General features: G+C 39.8%; 1 protein-coding gene across 3 annotated transcripts in view; it reads left to right on the top strand.

Moving 5' to 3' along the window:
• Window positions 1-19,947, top strand: part of RELN (reelin) — a 273,059-nt gene that overhangs the window by 29,375 nt on the left and 223,737 nt on the right. For all 3 annotated transcript variants that reach the window (XM_004934740.5, NM_001305123.2, XM_040701261.2), the window contains exon 2: window positions 13,565-13,675. In XM_004934740.5, the coding sequence (XP_004934797.3) occupies window positions 13,565-13,675 (111 nt within the window). The remainder of the gene's footprint in view (window positions 1-13,564; window positions 13,676-19,947) is intronic.

Below are 19,947 nucleotides of genomic sequence, written 5' to 3'. Positions count from 1 at the left end.
AGGGATGCGCAGAGCAGAAAGAATTTCAGCATGGAAAGAGAGCATGAACTGATTTGTTAAAAATCTGTTAGTTGCTTGGGGAATTTGTACGGGTGTTACGCAGAATGTCTGTGTACAATGGGGACAAGAACCAGCTTGTGCCATTATTTGTTGTTGTTGTTGTTGTTGTTGTTTTTTAAGAATTTAAAATGGCCATTTGGGAATTAGCTGTGTATGTAAAGTATTTAGCAAACAACTAAATGATAATGACAGATTAGTCCAACAGAAGTCGTCATGTTGCACTTTTTCTTTGTGTGGATGGCTTGACTGGTTACTGTTCCAGAGTGCTGGGCTCAGGTTTTTATGAGTGTTTAAAGGTGATAAAATATCTGTTAGAAACTGTCTAGAAACAGGAGCCTGGAAAGGACCCCTTTTATCTTCAGATCCAACCTTTTGCCCAAGCAAACTAGAGGGAAGGCACTTTGTGGGTTTTCCCCCAGAGCCCTGCCAACTACTTCCTAATCACAACCTGCCACAGCCTCACTGTTCTGGCCCTCGCTCTTTCTTGCTCAGTAGTGGACTATTCTAACAAACCAAACACAAAGAATAAACCACCCACTGTAAAATGATACACCTACAATCCTACCATTCACGAAGCAGCCATTAATTGCTTGGCATGCCCAGCTTTAGCAAGCCACGTTGTGACTTATACTGTGAGGGACAGGCATATGTATTGTATTACTGTGATCATGTCTGCCTCTGACCCATTTTGCCACATATCCATAAAGATAAGAGAAACAGATGCCACTGAGCTTTAATATTGCTCTCATTTCAGGAATTTTATTTCTTAATCACATTATTTTTGTCACTTTGACCCAATTTTCATTTAGATACGTTTTTAGGTGTCAAGGGACTAATAATCATTTGTTATGTTTCAGATTCTTCTCAATGTTGTTCTGATTTGAACTTTCAGAAGTAAATATTTTTAATTGATTTGACCTGGCAAAATTAATGTGCCATATATGTAGTCAAAGGATTATATAACTGTTTGTTACGGTCCATTCATCATTTGTATGCCAAAATTCAGTATAAATACCACTGTCTATTTAGTGCTATGCTATATCTTTTCCCTTCATGAACTTGCATTTGCTTCATCCTGTCTATGCTTAGTTAAAATGCCAATCAACCTCTAGGTTGTTCTGTAGTATTGTTCCTGTCTGTAGATGCAGATGGGGATTGTCTAGCTTTTATTTGTCCTCCTTAAATAGCATTCTCAATCAACTGAGTGGGAGATTCTGCTTAAGTGGAGTTATTTTGTTGTATGAATCATACATAAAATTAAATCATATTTTTAAACTCTTGTACCCATTTCCCTTAATAATCAACATCACATATTTTGGTCTTATTCATGCTCATGAATCTCAGCAACTCACTGCATTTCAGTCATTCCTCTGTTTTAAAGAAGATAAACAGAAATGCTGTATCTCAGTCTTGCTGTCAATCTACTTATAACAGTATGCCAGGTTTCACCTGGGTTATTGCACTCAAGGAATCCCGTGTGAGGAGAGAGAACTGAGGCTGATGTCAGAACCATCCTCGTCGTGGCCTCTGGTGTCTGAAGCTAAGCATGCTCAGAGCAATGATGGGAGCTTAGAAGCAAGGTAGCAACATTATGTACCACGATGCCCAGGGCTCCCAAATATAAAGCTCACTTTTACAGCAGAAATGGCGAGGACACAGTGAAAAATAGTGCTGAGCACATGGGACAGGATTCTGGGAGTGAATCTCAAAACATATCACCACAGTGCTGAGCTAGAGTCCAAAAAAAATTATATATATATCTTCAGAATGATGAGGAAAGGAATAAATGATATGCTCATATTTTGCTGTTATGGGCAGATCTAGTTGCCTAAAACTAAGAGCTGGGAGAGAGGGAACAACTTTCCATGTCATGCGGAACTGCAGTTTCCTCAGCTTATGAAAAGAAGTGGTTAAAGAAAAGATAAAGGATGTCCATAAATGTTAAACACTGTTGATAAAATGAAGACATTTTGCCATTACTGAAATTGCAAGAATTTAAAGATCAGAGAGCATAAAAAATAAAGGAAAAAACATCTTCATGTATTTCATAGCTAAATAATGGAGCTCCTTACTATCTGCAGCTGTAGAAGTACAAATACAGTTATTTAAATGGACAGTTTGATGGTTCCTTGGTGACTCTAATACATCACAACCCACTTACCATGGGATGGGAGCACACATGGAGGGGGTGCAGGGCTTGTTCTCTGCTTCCCCTGTTTCTTGTACTCCTCCCCAAGTACCAGCAGCCAGCTGGATGGGGCCAGGACAACGAGCTGGAAGGGACTTTTGGCCAGCTCAGTGAGACAGTTCATTTCCCTAAAAATAAAGATGCCATTTGTGATACCATACAGTGTCCATACAGAAACCCTGCATGGCCAGATGGCCTGTGTTGTACTTGCTGCCTTTCTGTGTTCTCCTCAGAGTGCCTCAAAGGCACCTCTCTTTATACAGATGAAGTGAACTTTGGTATCCTAGTTTGGTTTTTCACACTGGCTAAAGATGCACTGATGTTCAGAACTTCTGCTCTGTAGAGTGTCTTCCAAAAACCTCATGTTGGACAAAACTAAAAATGGCCAAAAGAGTTTTGGTGGATTTACAACCACTGTCACATTTTCACTGGCATCAGACAAGTTATTAAATGTTGTAATGTACCAATATAATGTTTCAGTATATTAGGACTTGTATAAATATTATTTACACACTTAAAGAATGGCAAGCAGGCCTTAAGGAGGTTATGTCTAAGGTCTCAGTATGTTTCTAGGGCAGGTTAACACAGTTCTAAAGCAAGGATGAAATTGGCATTTTATTGCTTTTATTAATTGCTTTTATTTAATTGGAGGAGCTCATCTATAGAGAATTTCTTTCATGATGTTCAGGATAAGATAGAGCTCTGTCATATTTATCTATGACTATACTTTATACTACAGAGGAGCATTTAAGAAATAACGCTGTATGTATATATTTTAATTTAAAGATATTTCCTAATTCTCCAGTGTCATTCAAACTCATGTACTTCCCTGTTATTTGCTTATGATAATCATAATTTGTGTGTCTATAAGAGAATTTGTATTCTTTTAGCCTAAGGTAAACATGTTCAACAGCTTGGTTTTAGTTGGTGTGCCTCTTTAGCTGAAATTAAGATGAAAATTCTTGCAAATGCTCAGACACCACTGAGTTATAATAAATTCCCATTAGAAAAGAATACTCTCTTTCAAACAACCCCTAATTTTTTTTTAAATGCTAATATTAGTTGTGTATTGAATGGTTGTTTTTTTCTTCTGAGAATGGCAGAATAAAGGGATTTACCAAACTCTGAAAATCTGAATGCCGCAGTAATATTCAGACCTTTTAAATAATTTATTGAGAGCACAGCCAACAATATGAAATTTTCATGTGTGAGTATCAAACAGGCAACCTCACATAAACTTGAAAGGAATGAAAAATAAGGTTACGCTTCAAAACAGAGGTCAACGTCCTCAAGCTAAGGTAAAGAAAAAAAGGTAATAAATAATTTTTAATGTGTTTTTAAGAAAAACCTTAAGTTGGCATGTTTTGTAGAATCATGACAAAAACTGAATTCAATACTTACTAAGGAGATAAGTGGTTGCTGAATAAGGGCGCAGAACTCTTCCAGCATAGATCTAGCATTTGTTATGCACAAGGTGTTATCATTTCCAGAAGATTTATCTTGATTAGCATATTTGATTGGTTTTTGCCTACACAAACTGCACCAGCGTCATTGGAAGTCTGTTGTTCTTATTCCCATGGATGTAATTAGGTGTTGGTAAAGAATTGTCCTTCTGTTCCTGTAATTCTACTGGAAAAACTAGTTTCACATTGAAAGCTGAAAGGAGAATTTTTTAGAAACTGATTTATATTTTAAAATCATCAAGCCGCTTTCAAAATTTAGAGGACTCAAAGCAGTGGCTTTTAGTTGGCTGCTCCACAGAGGCTGCCCATGGCCACTGGTACGATGCAGCACCTCCAGCCCCTCTGCGCTGGGCCAGTGTCACCCTTTGTAGGTCAGGATGTCTAGGAATGACCCTGGTGAGCTTCCCAGCTGCCACTGGAGCACTAGGTAAGAGAAATAATGTGTTATGACTGGCAAAATGCATGTCATAATTATCTGAGTTCAACCATCGTTCACGTACTGTTGCAGTGTATGTGGCTGGCTGTTATGTCATGCTACAAACTCTCATATTAACATATTGTTGCACAGAGGTGCATTTTAACAAATAATACGATTGATTTTGTGATAAACTAGAACTATATGTGACCATCTTCCTTAAGTCTTACAGAAAATAGTACTTAGACAATCATTCTTGTTTTGGTTATAGCATGCAGTAGAAGTCAGTGTTTCCATTTTGACTGTTGCCAACTTCTGCCAGACACCATTTTTAGAGACATTGTAGCTGATGTATGGATTTTGCTTCACGTCCAGATTATTGCTTTTACTGCCCCTACATCATTAATGTTGTTCAGGGCTCTACGAGTTATCAGATGGAGTATTGGTGTTTGCTGATATGCTTTGGACCTCCTCAGTACTACAACAGCACTTGCTCATTTGCTAAGCATTGCTGATATATTTGGCACAGAATCAAGAAGAAGATAAAGATAGTCATTGACTCTGGTGTCCTCGGGTGAGCTCTGGGCATGGGGATGCTACTCAGGCTCTTCAGTTCCCACTCTTCTGGGCAGTAGTTGGACATCTGAATAGATGTTGCGTTAATTAAGTTACCATCTTTGTGTGGCTCTCAGTGGGACTCATCTCAGTTGGGCATCTTCAGTGTTGGCATCTGGAGCTTTACAGTCTAGGCTCCCTTTACAGTTGGATAGTAACAGGTGTTTCTTGAGTGTGATTCATACGGCCTGTTTTAGACATCTACATTAGGGTGAGATTTACAGGCTAAATGGGGTGACATAAATAGATGTGATGTTCTCAGGAGCTTTATATAGCATTAGCACATATTCAGTGGTCCAGTGACTGAAACCTCAATCTCCTCCTTCTTAACAAGGCTGTCCCTACGCAGGAACAGAAAACAAGCCTTTCTCTGTGGCCGCCAATACTAATTTTTCCCATACAGCATGCAGTGTTTGCAGCTCAGGGGCAGCGGTTGGGCCACACTAACAGTGGGCTTTAATATGTTTTAGGATTTTCACTTGGTAAATTCCAGTTTGAATCCTCTTTCCTAAATGAGAGCCTTAATTACCCATCTGCTGGCTAGGAAACAGACTGCTCTGGCAGCGGCCAGCCTGATCCCTCCTGTCAGCTCTCTGGGCCGTGCTGGTGTGTTTGCATTTTCCACGCCAGCTGGAATGAAGCACCTCACTGCTCAGTCTGGCCACATTTCTGGTGGCTTTGGATATAGTCAGAAACAGATCTTCAGGTATTTATTGTGACGGAAGTTTAAGTGAGGGATTTTGATGCAGGAGAACTCAGGCTCTTCTGTCTGATTTTGGACCTACATGTTTTGGACACCTGTAGCTGTTGACAGGTCTCAGCATTGGACTCCTCATTCCTAGAGAACTGTGGGCTCTGAAGCATCTCAGACGCTGTAAAGAATTTGACCAATCCTGTGTAGTTTAGGAATATAAGAATAATCTTTGCTCATATTGCTGCTGGTGTCATTACCACTATCTTGCTAGGAACGTTCAAAAAGATGTTATAAGTGGTGTCGCTGCAAATAGTTCTTTCACAGGGCTGATAGGCTTCTCTGTGCATTGTTGACAAATGATGTCTCCATATATCATGTTACTGACATCTTGCCACACATCTGCAATCTATTTTCAGTTCTCTGTTGCTTATAACCAATTTAGGGAAAAAATTGAGAGAAGGACGTTTGATGGAATATTAGGGAGAACCAGTAAGGTAATGCAGAGCAATACTAGTTCTGATGTTAAGCTGTCTAGAGTAAGGTGCAAAAGCAGTGCTATTTACTTCCCTCCTCCCTAAGCCTGTTTGTAGGCAGAGCCAGTGATGAACCATCACAAGTTAGAGGTGCTGCTCAGTTTGCCATCAGTCCACTGTCAAGGAAGGTTCACTGGGCTTCTGCTGTAACCTCACCGTGCTGCTGGGGGCTCTAGAAAACCATTACATAAGTGGGAGTATTTTCACTTGTACAAGTTCAGTCACTCACCTATGTTTGTGCCTTTCACCGTGCAAAAATGTCTTTTTTACTTTCTCCCACCTACATGGGGATAATCAGAACCAGTGCGAGTGAGAATCCTATGGCTTTTTCTGCTTTTGCTTTTGCTGGATGGAGTGGAGCTCCAACTCACACTGTCCTTAGGTGTCTGTCTGGCATTTGTATCTGAAATTTCTGTGTAACTGAGTAACTGGATTTGGGTTTCTTTTGAAGACAAAGTATTTCTGTTGAGTAAAGGTTAGTTTAATGTCAACATATCTGTCTCTGTCAATTTATTTAGTTCCTTCATTTCTACTAATACAGTTCTGAGGGGAGTTAGCTGCATAAAGATTCTTAATTCTTGTAACAACATATACTCCACTATTTGTTTACAAATGCCTTTATCAGCACACTGTTTGCAATGCACACCTCGAAAACTCTACCTGAGTATCTGTAGATTGCCTTGTATCTATAGATTGCTTGTCACTGCAGTGTCTGAGCATTGTGCCTTTAAATAAGGCATCCGAGCTTGTTCTCTTCTTTTGAACAATTTCATTTGTAATTGACATTTGAGAGGGTGGTCTGGTATTCTAAGGATCTGGGCTCAGTGTTATCTGTGCCCTCTAAGGCAGTACTATGTGTTGGAATGGGTATACACTTGGGCATCTGCTTGGTATCGAATGAATCACAGGATCACAGAATGGCTGAGGCTGGAAGGGGCCTCTGGGCTTTGTCTGGTCCAATGTCTGTTCCACCAGGGCTGCTGTCTGAAAGATGGAACCCACTTGAGCAGGGAGGAAAACTCTTCTGCAGCTTCTGTGAGCTGCAGCAAGCTGCTGCCTTTTGCAGCCATGAGAACATGCAGCACCAGGTGTTGTATGAGGTGGTAGCACATTATATACCCGGTGTTTTCAAGGAGGTGTGACCAGAGCTGCTACTAAATGGTAGGCAGAGAGGTGTTGCTTAGGAGTACTGGCTGGAGAAGGTGCGTTAGATTTGGTGTGCCTGTTGGCACCCTTCTGGCATGCCGTGTACCTAGTGCCTACAGGAGTGCCATGGGCAGAGTTTAGGCAAATGTATCTGCCAATGAGGCAGTAGATATGAGATTTGGAGGGCAGAGCGTCCTGCTGTTCTTGTCAGTGTATCCTCCAGTTTGCTCAGGTGCTTGTTCTTCATCTTTTGAGCCCTTCAAGTGAGTCAGTGTCTGTATGCAAGTGTGTGAGATAGGGTGGTTGTATGCCCTCAGACTGCCTTCCCACTGCTGACTGCTGCGGGGGTGTCAAGCTCTGCTTGGCTCTACATGCATTATGGCATTGGCAGCTTTTGCTGGATTTGATGTCAGTCTCATTTTCTTTTGTAGTCCCTGTGAAAGCTGTGGCATCATGAAGAATGAGCAGCCTGTCTGAACAGAACCATGGCACACCTGACTCACATTACATACAGACAGATGTATTTTTTTGAAAAAGCAAAACAAAAAAACAAATGGCTTCAGTATAAGCCGTTTATTGTCTAAGAGGAAGGTTTCCAACCATGGCCCAGGTATGCGATGATGTAATACTACAGTATTACAAGAAAATAGTTTTGACCTTTATAAGAACCTTCTCCTTGCTTTCACACAGGAAAGCCTCATTTTGGGAGGCATCTTGTTTGCCGTGATCCCATTTCTCATAGCAAACTTGTTTTCTGTTTTCTTTGTGGAGTAGAAAATTGCAGTTTTATACATCATGCAGCAAAGTTGAGCTGCACATGGCTTCACTCTCATAAGCAATATAAGGGGCTGCAAAGATTCTTGTCTTTTTTAAATCCATGTTTGAACTCTGTTAAATCTTCACCTGTGCTGTTTTGTGTGTCATATCTGCATTGTACATCTATTCCTGTTTAAACTTGGTGACTGTCATCAACAGGAGCTGCAAATTCAATAGATTTTCTATATATATCAACCGTCTCAAGTGGCATTCAGCTGATGTCAGAGACCAGTAAAATTCAGTACAACTAATCAGCACCGTGTGTCTCCTGGGATGATCCCTTTTGGCCACCTAGCAGTTTTTCTGCCTTTACAGTTTAGATACCTTGTCTGTATTTCAAGTATTTAGAATATCAATCAAAATACAGCCACATCTTAGAACAGACACTTGGTCCCTGAAGTGAACAGAAGTATGCAATTGTTTACACAGATTAATAGATTTCAATAGTACTATATATTATGTGTAGCATGTAACCAAAAGGCAGCAAACATGATGTTTATAATAGCCTGTGCTTCTTAGAAATACCTGAAAATGATGGCAGTTCAAACCCTGCTTTGTCTCTCCTGCTGTGCTGCTCCCTCCACCTGTGGTGCATTTCCAGCAGCCTCTCTGCCAGCCCACTTCCCCTGGCTGCTTCCAGAGCCATGTCAGCCCATGGCATTGCCTCTGGCACTGAGGCTGCCTTCCCATGGGGCACCAAGCGCATGCTCAGCAGGAGCCGGCCACGGGAAGTGGGAAGTCTGCAGAGGGAAGGGGCTGCATTGCTTCCCCCCGCAATGAAGTACCACCTCGCTGCTTCCCCAGAGGCAGGACCAGGCCTACACACTCACTTGGCTGGTCTGTGTGCCTCAAGGAGAGCACAGCAGTGTATAAGTGCTGAGCATTCAGGGTGTGTGTTCAGCAGTCTCCTACCATGTGTGTGGGTATGAAGTTGGGCAGGGGCCCTCACTATTCTCAAAAATACCCTTCTCTGAAAAGGCTGTAAGGCTGCAGCCATTGTGCAGAAAGGACAAGGCATGGGAGCACCAGCAGATACATCTGTGGTATTTCTCCTGAAATACTGCTGTATTCATGGAGCTATTTTCTCAGCTTTTGTAAAATAAACTGAAGTCATCCACCAAACCCATGTGTTCCTAATCACATGATTCATGGACTTGGAACATTTTTTATCCATCATTAGAATCATAGAATATCTGAAGTTGGAGGGGGCCCACGAGGATCAACATGTTCAACTCCTGGATGCACACAGACCACACAAAATTCAAACCCTATGTCTGAGGGTTTTATCCAAACACTCCTTGAACTCCAGCAGCTCAGGGCCGTGCCCACAGCCCTTTGGGGCAGACCCTGCTCATTCAAACAGTGTTCATGTGATTCAGGAGGTGGGCTGGCATAGCACAGCAGGCTGCCAGTCTGGCTGTAATCAGTGTGAGAGTCGTTCATGCTTTGCTGTCGTATGTAATGATTATTTGTGCCCTTGGTCTCTTCCCCGAGTCAGGTGTGAGTCCCTGGTACTGAACTTCTCCACTGGTGTTCCCAGGCCACAATTACAGATTCCATCTTTCTTTCACCTTCTCTGTGCTGCATTGTTCAGTCATCACTTCTCAGTACTTCTCCAAAAAGTCTTCTCTTCCCTTATTGTCTGCACCGGTCCCCATCCCCATCCCCATCCCAGTTCACGTGCTGTCCTCATGCCCTCAGATCTGCTTTTGTGTTTCCTGACTTTAAGTTATTGGGGATGGTGTTGGTCAAACTTTGGAGGCAACTTCAATCTTGAGACATTTTGCACATTTTCCAGCTTTCTGAAGAGTGAGATTCTGCAGAATTGGTATCTTCTCATTAGAAGGTTTAGACTTTTGGTTAAGATCCCTCCCTTTCCCATTTTTTTTTTTTTTTCCAACCAGCAGACATCACTTTCTGTTTTAAAACACTAAGAAACTTCCATAATCAAAACATGGCCGGAGCTGAAAGCTCCAGGAAGCTCTCCTGCTCCAACAAGGCAGGGTGGCCAGGCTGAAAGATCTTTCACAGATTTTTTTTCCACCATCTGTTAATCAGCACTCAAATCAGAAAGTGTTCTGAGAGTTCTAATGAGGACAGAATCTCCAGAAATATTTAGATGCTAAAAATGAAAATGCCTCTGCCGAGTATGTGTGAACTCTGAATTTTGCCCTGTGTGTATAATTTGTCCTAACTTGGAGGACAGCTCTCACACTGAGGCCATACCCTTCCAACACATCAGTTCCTAGCTTTGGGGAGAAGGAGCTGATGGGAATGAAGGACACTGCAATTTTTTCAGCTGGGTTAACACAACCTGTTCCTCTAACCTCATCTCAGAAATGAATGAAGTGTTTTAACTGAAGTTTCTTCTTCAGATCATTAGATCGGTATGAGGCAGACACCATTAAAAATGAAATATTAAAAGAAAAAGAAAAGCTAGAAAGGATAAAATTGTCAAAGATCTCAGGATCTGAAAATAGCACATTATGACAGGAAATATCGGGCAACTGCTAAAGTGGCAGTTATCAGCACCACCTCCAATATTCACAGCATGCTGGTGCCTGATTTGAGCCTTGAGAACATCATTCACGGGAAGATATTCTCAATCCTGATCACTGGTTATCTGAGGGCAGCCATTTCACAGAGCTGCTTGTGGAGACCTGTTTGGGGCTGCTGAAACTGTGTGCCCACAGGTGCTGCCGGGTGGGCAGGAGGCTGTGCCAGCCCTCTCCTGCCCACTGAGCACCTAGAGCCTGGTGCTCCTCCAGATTTTGCCCCTCAAGGTCCAGGTGGGCATTGACATTGCTCCTTGCTTCCAAAGGACTGGATGTTTGGCATCAACTGCATGTGGTGCGAGCTGGGGTACAGGCAGAAATAGCACCTGGCGGAGGGGATCTCACAGGAATATTTCTGTTCATCTTGAAGGGAGAAACAGAGAGCCCTCAGTCAAGCCCTACTCCTGACATAAAGCTGCAGTCCTGTTGCTGTGCTGTGCATTAGCACAGCTTTGCTGCTCTTGGTCATTAGTGCTTGGCACCGTGTGTGCTTTCTTTCATTTTATGGGAGCCTGATGTATTTCACCACTGGATAGAGAAAAAAATCATCATTGAGATTGTCAAGATTAATTTTTTTCTTCTTGAGGAACTATGAAATTATTCTGAAATGTATGACACATGTATAATAACAGCCTAGTGCTCTGTTTTTAAAAAATGTGCTAGAGGCATTGTGCAGTTTCCCAGAGGCTTAATGAGGGAGCCATACTGTGTTGGAAATTTCTCAACAATAAAAATTGACCTATTACATGCTCATGTAAAATGAGGGCTGACAATCACACAAATATGTCCAAAATCAAATACAGGCATTGTAAAATATCACTTCTTTCCCAGAGAGAAACTGGTCACCTGTTCCCAGTAGGGTTTTGCATTATATCCTATTCAGTAAAGAATAAGATGCTTCCCCATGGGGAAACGAAATGGCAGCAAAGTACTGGCCCAGTGCCCTTCTATGAATGCTTTTTGCTGACTGTTTTGCCAAGTCTTCAGAAATAACGCATAGGCATATTTTTTCAGCATATGTTTTGTCTTTTTGTTGCTTTAAAAGCACAAAGAGAAGAGAAAGGATTCTGCACTATTCACCACTTCATCATCAAAGAAAGGAAGAATTCATTGCTTGCTTGTTTGATTTTCTTCTTCCCTCCATAATACTTCTTTTATTTTCTACAAGTCTAATTGCTGTTGCTGTTCTTTTAACATATACCTTAGAAGAGGCGACTTTGTAAAAAAAAAATTGAGCATATTGCTCTGAAGCTGCTGTCTGCTTTCAGGGGAAATGTACATAATAGAACACTGAACTTTGGAGTCATGGCAGCAAAAAGTTGGATTTGAGAATTATTCAGTATACCATCAAATAATAAAAAGAAGGAAGGTAATTAAATATAAAGACTTAAAGAATATATTAAGTGTGGTATATATTGCTCCTCTGATCAGAACAAATTAGGCCACCATCAATGTTAGTGTGTTCTGTAGATATGTAGTAGTACATTTAAGCCAACATGTAGCCTGGATGAAACCCTGGATGAGTGTTTGGGCCAACAAAAAAGTTTCACTGCTGCATGTATTTCACTGCTGCTTGAATGTATACGTTCAAACTCACAGCACTGTTTGTCATGTCCTCATCCAGTCAGCAGTGTGTGATGATTCAGAGCACAGAGCAGTATGATGCCAACTAAGGTCTTGATGCATCTTTGGCGTACATGGCTCCAAGTTATGGGACACTTTTTCATCAGGGAAGTGCTTTTGTGTGGATCTCCTTGCTTATACTTTGTCCTTGCTAATTTATATAGTTTAAGGAAAAATAATCACATATGATATGCCTCAGATTGGCAATGCAGTTTATCCATGTTTAAATAAATTTGGGTAAAGATTTATAGTAAATAATGTAGCAAATCATGATTTTAGATAGACTAAAATTAGGAGGAAAAGAGAAGGAAATGTACGTAATTGTAAAGCTACCCAATCCATAATTTTTGTAAATATTCCTTGTTCTGATTTTCAATTTAGAAGTAGATAGAATGTAAAAAACATTCTAGATGATTATGGACAGGAGATTATTACAGTGCGAAGACGGTTGTGCGCTGCTGAGGGAAGTCAGAGAAGTCATTCTGGCCATGGAGAATATTGCCTTTATATTTTGGAAAAACCCATCACTTAATAATTCAGATATTTTCAGCATAGAACTACTGAAGCCGGTAGTATGTGTACAGCTATATGATATGAAAGATAGCAAGATAAGAATGGGAGAATTAGTGTTTACAAGAAATAAATAGGTATTGCAAACACTGACAGTTTTAACAAGGAATATATGTTGTTACTTGTAGATGTTATTTGGATTATTATTTTACTGTTACTATATAAAAATTTCTTTGAAATACACTCATGAGTTATTTAATTGCATATAATTTATAATGACTCAGCTTCTCAAATAACTTATGCATTCAGTATCATAATATGTTTGATAACAATATCAGTAACAAGCCAATCCAATTTAATTGCTTTTACTTTTACTATACTTTAATGTCTTGACAATTGCTTATAATCCATATATCACAATGATGTTTTACTAACATATTGTGCATTTAGTCTATATGTTATATTTAGCTTATATTATAGTTTTTGCAGCTAGCAAAGGGAGCTTCTCCAACAGAGATGGCCACCACCATCCTTCAGATATTCAGATGCTGTTGTAATGCTCAATTTGTGTCTGATTCCCACTGTAGATGATTACTGGTACATGACTTATGATTCATTTAGGAACAGAAGCTGACTCAAGCACCAATAAATGCCTGTCGTTTACCTCTAAAACAGTCAATTTTCTTTAAGTAAACCCTGAGGAAGTTGCAGAAGTGCATAGTGAAATTTGGCACTCACAGCTTGAATGCTGAGCAAGTTGTTTGGGAAAATTACATGGGAAAGCCAATTTAAAGTCACTGAAGTGTCATAAGTATTGAGAGAAATAGGCAAATTTGCTGTACAAAAAGTGTAGCTGGTATCTAATTCAGTGACAAGAGTCTCCTCACAGTAAGATATAAAATACTGCTTGTAAATAATTACATGTATTTTATTTCTCTCGTTCCAGTGACTATTTCGACAAGTACCTTCTTTGATGGCTTACTGGTGACTGGGCTCTACACCTCTACCAGTGTTCAGGCTTCCCAGAGTGTTGGTGGTTCCAGTGCTTTTGGATTTGGTAAGTCTGAAGTAATTCATGATCTGCAGCCAAAGCTAATGAATACCTGATCTTCCAGAGGATAGCAATAACAACACAATTACTGACACAAGTTAATTTAGACTCAGTAATCAAGAATACATAGAAGTCATCTATAGTCAATGAGATAAGGCTCCAAGGTGGCTTTCAAGCACTTTTACTTGTATTTCTTCCTCTACTTTCTCCATCTTTGGTCAACTCTGGTACTGACCAAATTATGATAATTTTAAGGGAGAAAATTTCAGCAGCTGTTGAGCACAAAACAGTCATTTCAAAATGGAGTGACATTTGGTATAAACTTAAGCGTTTACCTCTCAGTGTCTAACTACTGAACTGAAAAACTGATTCAGCTTAATGTCAGTCTACTTTTTCCACTCACTTAACAACGGTGTCTTCCTTAAAACAAGAATGCTGACCAGTTATTGTGTACAACCAAATATTTTCTGTGTGGGAAATAACAGTACAAGACGTAGGTAAGATTTTTTGCAGAACAATTATACACTTCAAGTTCTGTTCAGTGGCAGGAGCCAGGCCAGCTGCATTAAGAACAACTGCTTTGAAAACTCTCTTCTGAATTTCTGCAAGTTATTTGCTACTGTATATTCTGTAGACAGGTTGTTATTTGGTAGTAGTTTTTATTAGCCTCACAGAGCTGTTATCTTCTGTGCTGAAGGAGGAAGGCAACACCAATAGATCTAGTCTGCATGTTTTCACCTGCCACTTTGATGTTCTTATCTGGATGATACTTTAGTGATACCCAGTAGTGATAATCCTTCATTGTAATTTTCTTTGTAACAATTCATATGAAACTTCCTAGGGCCTGAATGTCACACATCAGATGTACACTTCCTTATAAATGAAATAGTGTGACGTAAGTGAGCTCATGTTACAAGTAGCACATTATTTAAAGCTGTGAGGAATAGCTTGAGAAGGACTCTGCCGCTGCAAGTGCAGCATTTTAAATAAAAATCTCATATTTTTTTTCACTAGCTCCTATGCTTACATATATATTGAAAAAAATGATCTGAAGGTTTCAAAAGAACTTATGCTCTTGTGTGTGTCTTTGCAGTCACAGTAAGAAATAAACAGTGAAGGAAAGATGGCAACAGCTTTTGAATTTAAATTTCCATGCATGTTCAATGCACGATGTACTGATGGCTCCCAGCATGGAAAACTACACTCTGCAGTGAGAGCTGAGGAGGCTGGCCTCTTCCAAAGAGCATTTAACACACATATGATCTGCATTTAAAATAATTTGGTAGTTCAAAAGTTTACAATACTTTAAAATCTACAATTTGCAGTAGAAAGAGAGAGTTGTCTGCACCATATGTAACAAATAGTTTAATACACTAGTAGGTAGGAATGGCACTGTTTCATTTTCTGACACAAACATGAAGTACTTTTTCAGGAAAGCCTAGATCCATCTGTTGTGTCATCATTTCTAATTAGCAAAGACGCTGCTCCTCCTTTCCAGCAAGTGATTGTGATGTTCAGGTTAGATTCAGCTTGCTGGAAATTATTTTTTTTTTTTAAGCTGAGAACTGTGTAAGATTCAGAAATCAGAAGTGAAAGACTGATGTGGCTTAGCATAGATTTGGTGGGTGGGCTAAGATGGGCCTTTAAAAGTACGAGGATAGCAATATGCTGAAATTGGGTTGATAGGAGCTGCTTACAGTGTAAGGAAGAATATTTTTCTCCATTGCAAAAATAGCACTGAAATGCTCCTGTCCATGTTACTCAGAAGGTCAGATAAGATTATCATCACATTCCAGTGTCCCTCCACGCTGTGAAGTCTTCCCAATATACACAGATCTGTCCTTTTTTCCCATAAGCATCTACATTTATCTTTTAATTACCTTATTTAGGAATTCACTTAATGGAGACAAAATCACTCTCAGTTAACACAGTTAGTTAACCACATCAAGAACCTTTGAAGAAAAATGATAAAATGTTAATACTATTAGGTTTAATTATAAAGGTTGGGATTTTTTTTTTCTTTTTCATTGTATATTATGTAGCCAAAGAAATAGTTCTTGGCTTTCTCTGGAGGATTATACTAACATGAAACTTCCTGAAATATTTATTTGGGAGACTTTCTAACAGCCCTTCTCGGGGGAAGTGAGTCAGCTTTTGGGGGATGGAACTTAAAAGTTGTCTTAATTATTCATCTTTTGTCCAAAGCTAAACCATTATCTGGGTTCAGACAAAGGTAAAACTAAAATTGTAAAGCTAAAAGTGGAACCAGGATAAAGCATAAATACATACAGGAAACCTCACCAGGCAAGCTGTGATGATCTTTAGCAAAAAATGATTCTTAAACCTAACTTTTAAGAACAGTATTTCTATCTATGTATGATCCCTTTGATAAAATACATATCCAAAATGACATCTTTCTGGTATCATTTCCACTCTCATGTCCTGATCAGTGGGGTGTGTATCCAAGACTCATTGCCACGTCCTTAAGTGTTGCCCTTAAGTCTCCATTCCTGCTCATCATCTCCATCTATTTTAAGCCATATCATCACTGATACCCTCAACATCATTCACACCCCAGCTTTCCCTGAGACATGTTTTGGAGGATCTCTCCACCCCTGTGTGCTCTTCTCTTCTTCTTTTGAGTCTGAGAGCCCTTGCTGGTGTTTTGCCTCTTTTCTACTGCATGGGACATGTGGTAGCTGCACTGGAGGCTTACCAGTCCACCAAGGCTACTCTCCCACATGGCTGGGATGTCCATATGGTCGCTGCCAGACTTCTTGCAAAAATATTATAGAAAAGTAGGAAAGAGCCTCAATTGAAAACACGTTGGGGAGCTCCAAATGCAGTGGTCAGTTTTGATGAGAATCATGGCTTGCAAAAGAGATTAAGGCTCAGTGGTGCTGGGGATTGGTAGAGGGATCTAACCTGGATAAGTGCAAGAATGCAGCTGGGTTCCTCCAAAACTATATGCAGTTGAAAGTAAGGAGCACAGTATCATTTCTTCTACTAAAGAAGAAGATTACAGCATAATCCCTCAGCTGAGAACCTGAATCTGTCCTCGTTACAGAAAATGTAAGCCTGTGTAATTAAGCCAAAATATAAATCTAATTTTATGTCAAAGCATAATTAATCATTACACTGATGTTTACATTTTAGTAAGTGTAGAATAAACAAGTAATTTTATGATAGCATTCATATATACATTAACCTTTTCAGCTAAATTTAAAAGGGCCTTTAGACCGTATGCAAGTTCTGTGATTTGTGGTAGAGACAGTGGATTCAGAGCCCTCCCTGCTCTGGAAAGTGTTGCCATGGGCCTAATTGGCTAACAGAAAGATTTGGGCTTATTTTGTGGATAAGTTTACACAATGTGTAATTTACTACCTTTTAAAACAGATGTCTCTAATCTGCAGCGAGGTCATAAACTGCTGATGAATTTTAGGTTTTGTTTAATTCTACAGGCTACTTCATAAGAGTCTATGAGAGTGATGTTATCTGGAAACATTTTAGGGCCTGAACAAGAGAATTCCACGTGCTAGGAAACAAACAAACAAAAAGTAGCATACGAAAGATCATTCTTTAAAAGATTATCTTGTACTTTTTCCTGTTTTGCAATTCCTTGCTTCTGTATTATGAAGTTCATCACAAATTCTGTAAGTAATACCTTGAGTCTCTGGAATTTTTTTCTTGTTTCGTTTTAATTTAAAAGAGTTACAAATATTCCTTAAAGTATGTTGAGCAATTAATTTCCTAGAAGAATGCCTGGGAAGAACAATCATCAGAAACAATTTCTTGCCACTACATTCTATCTTATGCTCTTTTTCTTCTAAATTACTCTGTTGCCTTTTGACAGGATTAAGGCAGTCTTCACCTAATCTTCTTACTATTATTTTGGTGATGTATGTGTTTACATTGCCGACCAAAACCAAAAGGCCTTCAAGATTTTTAGCTGAAGAATCTCCGTGATTTGGTTCACAGGACACATGCAGTCTTAGGGCAGATTTACTGCAGGTGGGAGTCATCAGCAGTGTTGCCAATTTTATCCCTGGAGAAAGAATGGCAATGGGGTGCCTGGGTGGTTGAAAGGCACTTGCACTGCTGTCTCAAAGAGGGCATCAGGATGTGCTGTGGCTGTGCCAGTGGTGCATGGGTCCAGAGCAAGCACTGTAGGTGTTGGAGGTGCCCATGCTCTCCCTCTGCTCCTGCACTGGGCACATGGTTTTGAGCCTCTGGAGGCTTGGTTTTGGCATCAGTTCATGCTCAAACATTGTTGGGTCTGGGGTAATGTTTTGCTTTCAGATTTTGACAGATAAAAGAAAATATCCCCTGCTAACATTACGAGATAGAAAAAGGCCAACTGTTAGATTTTTCTTGTTAGGTGAGCCTACCAAGCTGCTCCCTCCTGCTCAGTCTTTGCCTCTCTTTGCTTATCTGCAGCTTTAAAAAGTAAGGAATGATCAGCAAATACCAGTTCTTGAGGAAAAGTTTTCAGTTACATATATACAACTGCTCTTGAAGTGCACTTCTGTAACTTGCTGAAATTTCTGTGGATCCCTAGTTTACTTTGTGACAAGCCAAATGGGCTCCCAGACCCTCCCTTCGCACCGGAGATACTTGCCAGAAACCAAACAGATGGTAAACTAGGAAGAAATGACCCTTGGCATTCTCATTAGAACAGTTGGGGAAGTTTTAATAGGCCCCTATTTGCCTTGTGCTGTATCTAATACCCTTTGAACTGCCACTTTTTTTTTCCAGTTTGTTACAAGTCAACTACTGCCATGTATATTTTAATAGGGATTATCAAATACAATTTGCCCAGAAGTTGTACCAGCCCTCTGCTGCTAATTAGCAAAGTTTAAGTAATCACTGAGTTCTGGAATAATTGGAAAGAAACACTGTTTTCCTTGCCAATGCGTAATTACCAATTAACAGGAAGATAAAATATCTGTATAGTAGTCATATCTTGGAGAATTTGCTAACAGTCAATTAAATAGTAAGTTAGTGCCAAGCTGACACTGGTCAAGAAAGTTTACGTTTGAGTTTAATTTTATGGTACTCCCCTCTGCCAAGAGTATGTAGCAAAGCCATAATTAAACTTTCAAAGTTTGTCTACCAAGATATTTAATTACTGTATAAATGTATTTATAGCCAAAAGCTGACCATTTCTACAAAAAATAAAAAATAAAAAAAATAAACAGGTTTCAGCTTTATTAACTCAACATATTTATGTTACCATGGCAAAAGCAGTAATTGCTGCTCACCTGACAAGGAACTGTCCACCTGCTGAAGGGGAAGATTCCTTACGTGTACCTGGCTGAGGCAGAAGTAATACCCCACGGGTGGAGGATCAGGATAGCCAGAAAGGCAGTTTCTGCAGAAAATGCTTCAATTGTCCTAGTCTGGGTTTAATACACCCCAGTTCTATCACCTGAACGCCATCATCCATTTCTGTAAGCACTCTTGTACTTGCCAGGTCTCTGCCATGGCTGCGGTAGCTCAGCCCTGCCTCTTGGACATCAAAATCCAATTTACCTAATCTGCTGGGAAGCCCTGAGTTATTCTGCAATTTAACATACATAAAATTGAATTATGGTCTCTGCTCCATGATTTATTTCGAACATCCTTGGAGCATTATGAAGATGACAGTAAAATAATTCAAGCTTTTAACCTCACAAATATACCTAAAGCTCTTATTAGCAGTGATGTGGTCAAAGTGGCCAAGCTAGAAAAGGAGAAAGAGCCTATATAAAATGTGATAGATGCAACACTGTTTATATTTGTGAGTGCAGGTGGAATTTAACACTACAAGCACCACTTAATGCTTTGCAAATGGGGAGATAGGTGGACGCTGCAGTGGAGCCAGAGGGAAATTTTACAGCCCAGTAGTGCTTTTAAATGGGGATCTGTACTTTTTAAACAAGAAAATGCCTTTAAAGACAGTTTTACATAGCCAAAAATAAATTGCTAATTGATATGTTGAGGCTGGTCCAATTCAGCAAGTGCATTTACTCAGTAGTAATGGTTTTTCAGGTCTTATATACATCTGTTTTTCTCCCCTGAGATGGCCAGAAAATGGTAAGGGAAGAATTTAGAGGATCATTGAATTTTAATGGGATTTTTTAAATTGCATTTTAGTTTTTAATAAAATGCAGGTAGTAAAAAAACAACATAAAACTTTGTGAAGTAATCAGTTTTTGGGCTGCCCCACATCCCTAAGAGGATTCTGATCATGGTAAGGTATGGATTGCCTTAAAAATATTCTGACAGGTTGGTGATTT

Source organism: Gallus gallus, chromosome 1, assembly GCF_016699485.2.
Source record: "Gallus gallus isolate bGalGal1 chromosome 1, bGalGal1.mat.broiler.GRCg7b, whole genome shotgun sequence".
NCBI lineage: Eukaryota > Metazoa > Chordata > Aves > Galliformes > Phasianidae > Gallus > Gallus gallus.
This window is presented reverse-complemented; position numbering and strand designations above follow the sequence as displayed.